This window comes from Hypanus sabinus, chromosome 9, assembly GCF_030144855.1.
Source record: "Hypanus sabinus isolate sHypSab1 chromosome 9, sHypSab1.hap1, whole genome shotgun sequence".
NCBI classification, from domain to species: domain Eukaryota; kingdom Metazoa; phylum Chordata; class Chondrichthyes; order Myliobatiformes; family Dasyatidae; genus Hypanus; species Hypanus sabinus.
Genome location: NC_082714.1, coordinates 43,445,885 through 43,459,732, shown reverse-complemented (window position 1 = coordinate 43,459,732; position 13,848 = coordinate 43,445,885). Strand labels below are relative to the sequence as shown.

The 13,848-nt window shown below is 35.5% G+C and overlaps 1 protein-coding gene across 2 annotated transcripts in view; it reads right to left on the bottom strand.

Annotated features, from left to right (window-relative positions):
- Positions 1-271: 271 nt before the first annotated feature.
- znf598 (zinc finger protein 598) overlaps positions 272-13,848 on the bottom strand; it is a 32,257-nt gene continuing 18,680 nt past the window's right edge. The window contains exons 8-12 of one of the 2 annotated variants that reach the window (XM_059979570.1): positions 12,900-12,969; positions 11,790-12,523; positions 8,994-9,144; positions 6,740-6,884; positions 272-6,203 (exon numbers count right to left, since the gene is read on the bottom strand). In XM_059979570.1, coding sequence (XP_059835553.1) covers positions 5,856-6,203; positions 6,740-6,884; positions 8,994-9,144; positions 11,790-12,523; positions 12,900-12,969 — 1,448 coding nt within the window. In that variant the 3' untranslated portion in view covers positions 272-5,855. The remainder of the gene's footprint in view (positions 6,204-6,739; positions 6,885-8,993; positions 9,145-11,789; positions 12,524-12,899; positions 12,970-13,848) is intronic. The other variant, XR_009513962.1, reaches the window with a different exon arrangement.

The window sequence follows — 13,848 nt, the reverse complement described above, 5'->3', positions numbered from 1 at the left end:
GCAATGAATAATTCACCACTATGCTGCAAGCCTAGCTGATCTTGTCTGGGTGTTTACAAACTGAAATGCCAGTAAATATCCAAAGCATAAAATGTAGAGAATAAGAGAGAGGTCCTGTCCCAGCAAGATTCAATGGAATTCTTAAGCAACTAATTTGTTGCAAATTTTGAGATTTTGAAAACTGATATATGCACCTCTAGTTCAATGATTCTCTGCCTATTACAACTATTAAAGTAGCAAAGCTTATGCTTCAGCATTATTCACACTCTTATGTTTTTATTAATTTTAAACAAACATGAGAAACATAGTTTGAGAATACATAATTAATAGGTTAAAGTATAAATACAAATAGATAATCCATATATAATAACCTCCCAAACTCATAGTGATTACGAAAAAAGGAGTAAATAAGAAAAAAAAACCTCCAAAAAAAAACCTAACCAACATGGGCCATTGTATTATGTCAAATATACACAGCAGCATCAATAACTCCGCACCTTCATCCAGATAATTAAGGATAATAAAAGTAAGGTTTATGAAAAGTCAGTTTAGCTCATATGAAAATGTTGAATAAATGGTCTCCAAGTTTCTTCAAATTTAATTGAAGAGTCACAAACAACACTTCTAATTTTTTCTAAACTCAAATAAGAAATAGTTTGAGAAAACCACTGAAATATGGTTGGAGGATTAATTTCTTTCCAATTCAATAGGATAGACCTTCTAGCCATTAACATAACAAATGCAATCATTCGTCGAGATGAAGAGGATAAACAACTATTATCCACCATTGGTAAACCAAAAATTGCAGTAATGGGATGCGTTTGCATTCAAAACTTTTGAAATAATACCGAAAATATCTTTCCAATAATTTTGCAAGCAGGGGCAAGACCAAAACATGTGGGTCAATGAAGCAACTTCAGAATGACATCTGTCACAGGTTGGATTAACATAAGAATAAAATCGAGCAAGTTTATCCTTAGACATATGAGCCCTATGTACAACCTTAAATTGTATTAAGGCATGTTTAGCACAAATAGAAGAATTGATTAATTGTAAAATTTTCTCCCACTGCTCAGTGGGTATAAGACAATGAAGTTCTTTTTCCCATTCCTTCTTAATTTTTCCTGATACTTCTGGCTGTATTTTCATGATCATATTATAAATGATGGCTACTAAACCCTTCTGGCAAGGATTCAGAGCTAAAAATTTTCCATAATGTCCATTGGACATAATTTCAAAAAAAACTGTAACATGTTATTCAAGAAATTTCTAACTTGCAAGTATCCAAAAAAAAATGAGTTTTAGGCAAATTATATTTATTAGATAGCTGTTCAAAGGGCATAAAACTACTATCTAAAAAAAATCACGAAAACATGTTATACCTTTTGTTTTCCATAATAAAGGCGTGATCCATAAAAGAGGGTCGAAAAAAAGTTAGATATAATAGGGCTTGATAAGATAAACTTATTCAAGCCAAAGAATTTACAAAATTGAAACCATATTCGTAATGTATGCTTAACTATAGGATTGATTATTTGTTTATTCAATTTAGATGAAGCAAAAGGAAGCAAAGATCTTAAAATAGAAAACAATAAGAAGTCTTGTACGATTCACATTCCAAATTTACCCATTGTGGGCAAGATACTATAATCGATTCTTGTGTCCAAAATATTAAATATCGAATATTAACTGCCCAATTGTAAAATCTCAGGTTTGGCAAAGCCAAACCACCCTCCTTCTTAGGCTTCTGTAAATATTTTTTACTTAATCTAGGAGCTTTATTCTGCCACACATACAAGGATATTTTGGAGTCAATAATATCAAAAAAAGATTTAGGAATAAAAATTGGTAATGCTTGGAATAAATATAAAAATTTGGGTAATACTATCATCTTAATAGCATTAATTCGACCAACCAATGGCAAAGATAATGGGGACCACCTGGTAACAAGTTGCTTGATTTGGTCAATTAAAGGTAAAAAATTAACTTTAAATAAATCCTTTAACTTGAAATATATTATAAACCTTTGGCTTCGGTTCTTACCAATAATCAGAGATCTTTTTTTCAGTTATCCCGTGGTACAAGGCAAGGCTGTCCTTTAAGTCCTTTATTATTTGACATTGTTTTGAAACCTTTAGCCTTTGCCATTTGTGAATCACCTAATATTTTTGGTATTACTCGTGGGGAAGGGACATGTTATCATTATATGCTGATGATTTGTTACTATACATATCTGATCATGAGAGATCTATTCCTGCTATTTCATCCTTGCTTGCTCAGTTTAGTAGCTTTTCTGGTTACAAACTGAATGTTAATAAGTGTGAATTATTTCTATTAAATATGCAAGTTCCAATTTATAAACACTTACCATTTAAAATTGTTACAGATCATTTTACTTATTAAAATTACCGAGAAACACAAGGATTATTCACACTCCTAAAGATGGGAAGATAGCTTTTTTTGTTCTGCATCATGACTTGCATACTTGATACAACATATTTAAATAGAAATGTAAAAGACAAATGGAAAACAAATGCTTTGGCAATCACTTCCATTTTCAGAAGCAGATGTTAGAGGGAGATGGAAAGATAATTAGGAGACATTCCATTTGTCAGAACTTTTTGTTCATGCCACTTGGAATTAAAGAATGGAGACTAAAGATTGCCACCCATGGACTTGAATAATTAAGATTCTTCTCCAGATGGCTATCAGAACATGTTCTTTCCTGAAAATTTCTGGGTGCAGGCTTTGCCACCATGACTCATTCCTGTGGTCCTGATATATCTTCAAAATCAAGGGTTCATCATATTACACACCCGCGCTATATTTTCATGCTCCTATATCTGTGCTACTCTTCGCCCTCAGATGTTAAAATGTTCTCTTTTTACATCCTGCTCTCTAACTGTGCCACAATCATTCCTGGACACCAGTTACTACAGTAATTCTGAAATTGCTTTCAAATATCTATTTATGGCAAGTACTGACAGGCCACTTCATTTCTCCAGTTCCTACACATTGTGAATGAAGCATGCCCTCCCATGAAAAGACCACACATCCAATGTAATTTTTAATTCACTATGAGCAACCCTTTAGAACTCTACAAGTAACATCTCTGCAAGTATGTGGTATACCCTTTGAAATTAAAAGTAGAACACATGTCCATTCTTTGTAAAATGCAACACCAAGCAAATGGCATTAATATTGCATAAACAATCTTTATTGGCACCCTTCAGAAATTCCAGGATATATCATTTATATCTGTTGAGCCAAACAGCCTTCAATCAACAAACATTAATTAAATGCAGGAATTGCATGGATATATTTTCCATTCTGTTTCATGTCCAGATGTCTCACATTATAATAACTGAAGCATAGTTTAGTTTCAAGTTTAATGTTCAAGAATACATTTCCATACTATTGATCAGTTACAGCACATTGTACGTAAGATGATGGATGAATTCAAATATTGATAGTTTTACAAACATTAGAACTCACTTATGCCAAAATGTCTGTCAATGTATTAAACTATTAGCTGCCTAGAAGCAAACATTTACCAGAAATCTCAGCTTCAAGTTGGTACAAACGCTAAAGTTCAAAAAGGAGAAAAGCAGCTAACTGCATCAATTTACTGCATTTGTATCTCCTCTTGCCACCTTCACATCTAAATTCCCACCTGTGTTTTTAAAATGTTTATAACTTTCTTCTGTCAGTTTTAGTGTATCAAGATTAAGATTTAAACTGAGCCTCTTCTTGTTCAGATTGACAATTTCTTATCAAAAGCCACATATCGCCAATATTGCTCTTCAATAGTACTCATTGCAGACACACACTGATAATGACAAGATCAGCAGAATCCATTATGGTAGCTAGTTCAGTGGACTTAGTGGTAGAGTGTCAGTGCTATGGGGCATCCTCCTGGTAATTCACTCCATATGCAATAGCTAAAGTCACTGCAGGTTTCTACTCAAATACCTACAAAAACTGCAAAATGCACTTATGGACTACTAATAAGAGTATTTTAATCTGTTCCCATTAAGATTATTGTAAATACTTCACTTGCATTGATCACTTTGTTTTAATTTCTTTTAATTTACAGGTTAATCAAATTTATTAAAATAAAACTTACTTACTGCAGTTTATTATTTAGTTTTTGTTACTAAAACTGGATACATCTTCCAAGGGAAATTATAAAACAATTCAACATAACTGGAGTACATTGCATCACTGATGATATCAATGGTAAGACAAGGTGGCAGATTGTGGCCCACTGTACCAGTAAGAAAAAAAAAGGACCTATACCCCAAAACATCAACCCATCCAAACCCATCCTTGATCCTTGGAGATTAAACAATAATCTTAATTGCTAATAAATATTCATCTATAATGAAAATAGGTGTGAGCAAGCTCTTTCAAAATTCAAAAATCAATTTTCCGTGTTACAAGGCGAGGAATTTCTGTGGGAGGTCAACTGAAAATGCAGCAATAGATGAAAGTAAAACTCAGAGGAGTTGCTTTTAAAGAGTGTAGTAAATGATATCAAGCATATAGTAGTGGCACATAGTTAAATTACTTGCCATCAACTTTAATCTGAAAAGATAGCAGAATTAATTTTAAATGGAAGCACAGGTCAAAATTTTCAGGACAGTGGTATAATGAGATAGTAATAAAATTGGCACTAAAGTGACTCCTGACAATAAAGGTGTATACTACCTCGAGCTTTAATTTAGATTGCAGATGCATGCTATTTTAAAGCTTTAACTCAAAAAAGGCACTACAATATAGCTAATTGTGATACATAATGAATATAAGTACTGATCAAAGTACTTCCATAGCAATACAGGCATGAACCACTACCAACCAAAATATATTACAAGCAAAAAGAAAAGCCAATCCACCACCATGGATACCATGAATACACTAATCACCACAGTACAGGATGCTATTGCCTCTGTCAGTTATTCAAGAATAAGCTGTCTCTAGCTATTAAAGGCTCAGCTTTTCAGCTGTTGATCATTACTTCCATTCTTCAGCTCACAGGACTCCACATTTTACTGAACAGTGATGAAAGTTAATGACCTGTTAGCCTGTTTCTATTGCAGTATGCAGTTAATGGAAATGCAATCAAAATTTAATTCAATGCACTGACGGCATGGAGTGCTGCTTAAATAGAGAATGTAAAGTCTTAACTGTAGGATTGGCTTATGAGCTACAAATTGATGCAAAGAAAAAAAAAGATGCAGCAATGCAATATCCTGCATTTGATCCTAGTTTCAAAACCATTATATTATATCCTGAAATTTCAATTGTCAAATGGGAAACTTAGTGGAACAAATTTAGTGCATTAATATCTACAAACGATACAAAAAGATGCTGCACTGAGCTGCATGCAAACCCAATTCCAAAACATTGTTTTACATTAATAGACCAAATTCAAATGTTTTAGTACACTTTTGACGTGTCAAGTGCACATCTGTGAATGTTTATGCAAAGCATTCAGATTACCTGCTTTTAAACCAGCCAATTACCTTTGCACCAAAGTGACACTTTGTTATATTTCTTACTTCACTACTGCATTTTGCAATTGTAGAAAGTAGTTTCCAACAACATTGAAGTGTATAATGATGCACCATTGTGCACTTTCTATGATAGTACAGCAACAGGTTTTGGTATTTTATCAAGGCTTCTAGAATGCAGATACTATTTCCTTCCTTTCACCCAGATACCATACTATCACATTCCCCAGGTTATCCCTTAAAGCAATATATGCCCATAATTGTATCTAAGTACCATCTACGTGCATCATTACAGGTCCAACAGGGTTTTCCTCCTGGGTCTTCAATACAAGAACTGATTTTTTAACTGATGATTTTGCTCACTGATTGTAAGGTGGGAAACTCATCATCCTCAAAATGCGAAGTTTTGTGGGTAACAAAGTCTTTCTGGGTCAGCACCTGACGGCATGTTGGACACACCTGGCAGTCGAGCTCAACAGTAATGGACGCTTGCCATCCATTTTTCTTGTTCTTTTTTGATTTGTTTGGTACTGGTTTTTCCTGTATTTTCAAGTCCTTATGAGCAGATAGAAGCTCCTGCTGTTTGGCTGTATCCGGCAGCAAAACCAGCAGTTCATTAAATATCTTCAGGAAATTTTCTCCTAGAATTTCTCGGCAGCTCTTATAGTACTCTGTGGCAGAAATCAGACCCTTTGAAGCAAGAATAGGATAGTGTATAAATGAAAGTTAACCAATTATCAGCATAATCTACAAGATAAAACCCAGTAAAGATTCACCAGGTCTAGATATCCATCTTACTGCTTTTTTAAGAATCAGTTATATCCAAAAAACAGAATTTTGAATTTGCCTTGTGAACACAAAGCTGATTGCTGGTGTGATGCCATTTATAAAAATCTGCCCAATTTTTACCCTCCATTTAAGTCCCATTACATGCTATCCAATCTTGCAGTCTTTTGTGCTTCCCACATCCACGCTTCCTACTCTACCACAGTAAAATAAACAATTTGGCAAATTAATAAATTAAATAAAAATCTTCTTTGGCCTGAAGAATTAACTGTTTCCCTTTTCACATATGCTACCTGACCTGCTGAGCAATTTCAGCATCTTATTTTTATTGTAGTTCAGTTACTGACAGAAAAAATTGTGCTGTGTCTTTTTCCAAAGAACGATATGAAGCGAAGGGATTTTCCACCATTTCTACATTTTCTTCTGTTTCTGCAGCTTACCTGTCTGAACTGCCCTGATTGAGTCCTAAACTTGTTGAATTTTGTTTCATCATTGTGCAAAAATGTATTTATGGACTGGATTAACTCAACGTTCCTCTGCTGAAAGTTCTCCGGAATGAGGTAATTATTTGATGAAGGTGAAGACCTACATTAAAAAAAAGTGGTTACTTTAAAAATCTGTTAAGAGTTCAGAAAAATAAATCAGAGATCATTGCTTCTCTTATCAACCCTCTTCATTTCTTACTACTATCCCACCAGCACATTATATGCATTCCCGCCACCATAGGAACATCTCTGGACATTTATCACATCACTGATAAGCAAACAGTTACCTAGAATGTCCCAAAACTTTTAACTGGAGATGGTGTTGTCTGTTGTTCCTTTATGCTTAATGTAAATACCACTGAATATGAACAAGTCAAACCAGCCTACATGTCATAGAAATAGTCAATAAAGAATGGTAAAATTGCCTACATTTAAATTTACTCTGATAAAAATAAAAACACCCTAGAAATAGGCCATATTTCACAAATTTAGAAAAATTAAAAATTCTTGACAAGCTGCACTAAAATAATGCAAAAAGAAATATTTTTCATATACTTCAATGTATCCAAGCTGCATGTTTTCTTGCATGGGCACAAAGCATTTATGAAATGCCCTAGCAATTTTCATTAAATATTTCCAGTTTGTATTTCAGTGAGCAGGGGGATTGACTTTTATACACCAAAGCTTCAGAATCTCCCATGTTTACCATTAAGTGGATATGTTTTATTAAAATACTTACTAAGGGTTAATGAATTATAGAAATTTAAAGTTTATCAGATAGAACTTTTAAGTCAGAATTTCTGATGACAGGTCAATTTTTTTCTGCCTAGCTATTTCTCAAGGGCCTAGATCTGTGTTATTTTCCTGACATTTGCCAGGTGTCCAGAAGCCACCATCAGCAGACGTTTTATTTTAAATTAAGTAGGGGGCGTGTTTGTGTCCTTGAGCAAGGCACTTAACAACACATTGCTCTGCGACGACACCAGTGCCAAGCTGCATGGGTCCTAGTGCCCTTCCCTTGGACAACATCGGTGGCGTGGAGAGGGGAAGGCCTGCAGCTTGGGCAACTGCCGGTCTCCCATACAACCCTGCCCAGGCCTGCGCCCTGGAAACTCCAGGCGCACATCCGTGGTCTCTCGAGACCGACGGATGCCACCACCAGTGGATAGCAACATGTCCAACAAATCGCATCCCTCAAATGTGATTCCCTACTGCCTGGTAGTCTAGGGCTAAATAACAAAAATCTTAAGTCCATTAGCTTAGCAGAACTGAAATGGAAGAAAAAGGCTTTCATTTGACAAAAGGAACAAAGGTTGAGCACATACACACACACACACAGACAGTACATCAGTACATCAACTGTATGTCAAATTTCACAGCTAAACTTTTGCTTTCATTATGGCCCTGGACTCAGGATATAAAACTTGCTTCTCTATACCAAATGGTTGGAGAGCAGAGCGCTGGTATGTGTCCCAATTACAACTGGGCCAATCTACGTCTTCTTCAAGCAATGCATTCTGCTTTCACTCAGTTACTCAAGTAACAAAGATTAAGAATGAAATCAGCAGTTAGCAAATACATAGTGCAACAACCACCATTCCATGGACTACAAAATGTGAAGTGATGGTCAAAGTGCAAATATTCACAAACTGCTGCTCTTTGTAAGACATGTTCATTTCTTACTTAAGCTTAAATAGTAGTAGAAAATTCCATTGCCCAAGCATTCTGCAAGTAATTGGTCACCTCAATTTGCCATTGCTAACTCACATTCTCTTCAACAGAATCAGAAGCAAATCACTTATTGAGGTCAAAGCAGTATTTTCAAAACATCACTGAGACAGAACATCGCAAAGCGAGTACTTTCCACACAAATGCAGGCGTGTCAGCAAAATCTTCCCACAGTGGTAGTAGCCTAGCTTTTATTGCAGAACAGCTCAGCACATGCAACAGGACTTTACTACTCAGGATTTTTCAAAAAAAAAAAATTACCAATCCTTTACTTTGTAACAAATGATTAATGTTCATACACTGCAAATACATTATTTGCAGTAGGGATTAGTTGTAAATTAAATTTAAACAAGTTAAAGCACCTCCAGAAATGAAAAGATTTGTGCTATTTTGGCAGGGAGATCCACCAGTACTGAACCCCTGATTTTTGTTTTGCAGTGGATAACAAAATAACTGCCTCAGTGGAAAGTATTTTACATACTGTTTTGGTGCTGGAATCATAGGCTCGCTGATGTTTGAATTCAGAGGGACACCAGTAAAGCCAGGAGGGGGTTTACTAACAGGGGCAGACAATCCTGGTGGAGGAGGAAGATTGGATGGTGGGCTCTTCACTGGTAATAACTTGTTAAAACCTGGATAAAAAATAAATTCAGAATTAAATGTCTGAAATTAGCTAAAGCTTTAATTTTGAAATCCTAATGTAAAAAGAAAATATTGTTGTTAGATATTTGTCATTACAGTAGTTTGGTACCAAAGCAAAGCATCATTGCACACTACACTGACCCACTAACATATTTACCTAGAGTTCAACTCCAGCTGCCTTTTCAGAAACTCACCCTATCCACATATACTGACTGCCAAATATCAATACAAGCACTTACCCCTCCTCCAGTATACAATCCTTAGAACATTGTGTCATAAAGAGATGGCTCTAATTCTGACTAGGTGCATTTAGTTTTTACAAATAAAATTGTAGTGATCATGTTTTTAAATGGCTGCAGTTCAGGAATATCCACTTCAAACCTGAAACACATTTAAAACAATGCAGCACATTGTTCAAATGATGGCAGATTTGAGGCTTGGAGAACTTTCATGATAACATATCTATCTACACATTAACTATCAACAACAGGAAGGAGGACAGTAAATAACTTTTCCAATCATTTACAGTTAAATGATTTTTAAAGTTCTTTAGCATCATTGTGCAGGGTCTTGAGATTTTAAGCTCTATATTGATAACTGGTGATTTTCGTTACCTGTTGAATATATGACCTCATTTTAACTAGATTACCCTTTCTCAATCTTATTTAATTAATGAATTACACTGAAGCAGCAGCAGAAAAAGTCCCTACAGCTATGAAATTAATGGTTTCCTAGTACTTCTGACTGGAAACACCAGTATTCAACATTCTTAAACAGCTACAAGAACCACTGACTTGACTATGTGCCATGAATCCAGAAGGCCCAGAATTTGGTCACTGATATGCAGCATTAGCTCCAAATTCTGGATAATGCTGGATAATGTGGAAATGAAACATGTAGGGATTCTACAGCATCTGCTGCAAGAGACGGGGGTGGGTGTGAAAATTAATAGGGTCCAATTGGGATTCCTAACTTATGGATTAGGAGGCAAGGGGAAAATATTAATTTAGCTACATTTAAAAAAATTATAAATGTTTAATTGTCCTTCGAATTATTTCTATTTTAATAACTTAAAATATGCATGAATGTCAGAGACATTAAAGCTATTAAAATAAATTACAAGTTTCACATTCCGTTTTGCTGAAACTATCAAAGGCATTCCAATGGCAAGACCTTCACATTCAGCTACCCAAAGCCTGGTCACTTTTCTAAAACATGCTCCTGAATCCTGGGATGTGGAGGGCCAATGAGGTAGTCCCTTACACATCCAGCCCAAATAACAGGCATGAGTGGACAGAAGGCACCAATTCCAAGCTGCACACCCGATCCAGCGATTTTCAAATGTTTCATTTGGTGCCAAGCATAAAATGCATAAAATGGCCCATATTTAAATATTCCCAGTTTGGCTTGCTTAGTTACTTCAAAGAACACTTTTAGTACTTTCTTAATACTTCCACAGATTGGCAGTCTCTGCTATTAAAATCTTCCATGGAGCTTAAATACAACAATCCAACTCAAGGCAAACTATTCAACTCAGCCAAACTGCTATCCAGTTAACCCACCATGCCATTGTATGATACGTAAACTTTTTAAAAAGCAGTGTCTATAGCAGCAGAAAACCCCATGTTCAAAGGCTGGATTGTGATCTTCAATCACTCATCCACAAAAAGCAATTATCAAAGTTCACTGAAACTCATCACAAAAAGCCATTTAAAAAGGGAGCAAGTCAATCAACCGACTTAAAGAAATAAAAGGTGAGTTTCATCTGAATGAATAATATATTTTATGAATGTAAAGTCACTTTCTTGTATGAACTATATACAACTATGCAGTAATATGGTTGATTCAGCCATATTTGTCTTACTGGAATAACTCAAAAAAACTTGATACAGAATAATCCCAATCAATGATTTATTTTCTGTACCAACAATACTCACAAGAATGCATTTAGGAATCTGTAAAACTATGACAATAATGATCAAAAAAAACTTAAAGGACAATTGTTTAAGGTGTTCATATAAAGAACAGTTCTTATCCCAGCAAGTTATCCCAAGCCAAAGCTTTGCAATGTCAGATTCGAAATAATTTGCTAGATTTATCTGCATAGAAACCCTACAGCAAGATACTTTATAGTTATGAATGAAGTAGAATAATGTTCTAGTTCCTAGACCATAGATCCTAAAGCCATGTATCTGACTAATAAATCTCCAGAAATGCTTCCCAATCTTGGCAGTGACTGATGATATTGATAAATGAAAGAGCAAGTTCAAAAATGCTAGACTTTTTACCACCTCTGATTTGCTTAAATTAAATAAGTGACTTTCCATACCCAGAATCAAAGGTGTTTTCAATTCCAATGCAAAATTTGCTTGCAACACACAAGAAGCTGGTCGAACTGGTGGGACAGGTAACATCTATGGAAGTAAATGGCAACTTGACATTTTGGGTGAGGCCTTTCACCTACACTATTCCCCGAAATGTCGACTGATCATTTACCACCATGGCCAACTGAGCTCTTCCAGCTTTTTGTGTGTTGCTCCTGATTTCAGAATTTGCAGTCTTGCACTTACATAAACATACTTAGTGGGCAAAATATTTTAAGCTACTATAGCATGATCACTTCTAAAATAGGTACCTGGAGGTGGATTCTTCGGTAAAACTGGGTTTCCCAGCACTGGAAAATCTTCTTCAGGTAAAGAACTTAAACTATCTTCAGACTTCTTAAACCCTGGTGGCTCCTTTATTGTGCATGTGCTTGCATTTACAGTACATAGTTTGTCAGTGTGACCATTCAATACATGGGTGACTGGTAAGGTCTTCTGTTTAGTTTCTGGAACATTCTCCTTTTGAACATTAGCTACATTTGGTTCAGTAATTGGAGCTGGTGATGAATTTTGTTTTTCTCCCCCAATCTTTTTCTTTTTACCAACTTTAGAGACAGTCTGTGTTGAATGAGTTAATAGAGAAGAAATATCTAACATTGTGGGCGCACTTCTGAACTCCTGGGCTGTCAAGCCAGTACCATCTTCCTCATCCTCCCCATCAGATTTTAAAGCAGTTTTATTTTTTGTTTTGGTACTGAGAGTCGTTGAAGATTTCTTAACAGCTTGATTAGAATTGTTGCTGCTGGAATGCACTATTTTCAAAACACTTTTACTAGAAGCATTAGTCCACGCAGTTGCTGATACCGTGGGTTTTTGCTGTTTAATTTTTGACACAAGAGCAGGAAAGTCTTCTTCCTGAAAAGTAGCATTTTTCTTAGCTGCAGATGTGTAAGTTGGAGTAAGACCTGTGCTACTAGTGCGTGTTGAAACAGACAAACTAGGAAACTCTTCTTCATTTAGGCGGACAGGAATCACATGATTAGAACTGCCAAAAGATAAAATGCCAATTAATCCTACTAGTTTAAAAAATCTTGTATTTATGAGGAATAAAAAGTGACTGATTTGTACAACACAGCCAGTTCTCTTAAACATTGTGATTATGCCCCAACGCCCTTTCTCTAATCTACTAAATAAAAATTTATTCACCCCCCCCACCCAGGATTATGCCATATTCCAATGCTGCCCAACAAAACACTTCATATTTCTTTCCTTCACCCTACCTTTTCATTTTAAATGTGAAACAAATGGTACCACTAAAACAAGCATTTGAATATTACTGAAGAACATATGGAATTACATAGAAATAATTTTAATTACACAACATGACTAGAAGAGAATTTTGAGCAGGTTGACTTGTATACCTTGGATTGGGTGGAGCAGTCACTTGGAAATTCTCTTGCTTTGACAGACCTTTAGCAGACTCTTTAATACCTTTAAACAAGGGCAAATTAAAATTTATTCATGGCTTCGCAACTGTACCACAATCTTTGTTTTGAATAATATACTTATGAATGACTTGGGCTTAATTAAGTGTGTTACCTTAAAATTTAGGCAGTTTCACAGGTCATTTATTATCTATTCCAAGGATATTTAGATTACTTAAATTGCTGAATTTCTTTACTGCAAGTTTAGAACGAACCTTATAATATTCTGCAAAGCAGGCATTGTATACATCAGAAAGGCAGCACCCTTTCTTCCACAATACTACCAGTTACATTACCTTTGTTGTGGTTCTAATCAGTTATGTTGGAGCACATGGGAGCAAACAGTTCAATATTGACCCAATACATTCACAGTAAGAGATAGACTGTTAAACTACTCAAAACCTGCACCTAAGTATATGGCAATCAAAGAAAAACCCTTCAATTTATATCAATGTCGTGGAAGATGAGAATATTAGGCCACTTAGCCACAATAACACCAGTTAATCTAATTCAATATACTGCCTGGGACGCACCTTGCTTAAGACTAGGTTAGGGCGCTTGGTAGCATAGTGATTAGCATAATACTATACAACATCAGCAATTAGAGTTAATTCCTGCCATTGCCTACAAGGAGCTTGTATGTTCTCCTTGTGACTGAATGGGTTTCCTCCAGGTGCTCCAGTTGCCTTTCACATTCTAAAGGTGTATAGATTAATAAATTGTGGGCATGCTATGTTGGCAATGGAAGCATAGCAACACTTGGAGCCACTAGCAAATCCTCGGTGTTGGTTGCTAATGCAAAAGACACATTTTACTGTATGTTTTGATGTACATGTTACAAATAAAGCTGATTTCCAACTTTGAATTAGTACCTTATACTCCCACA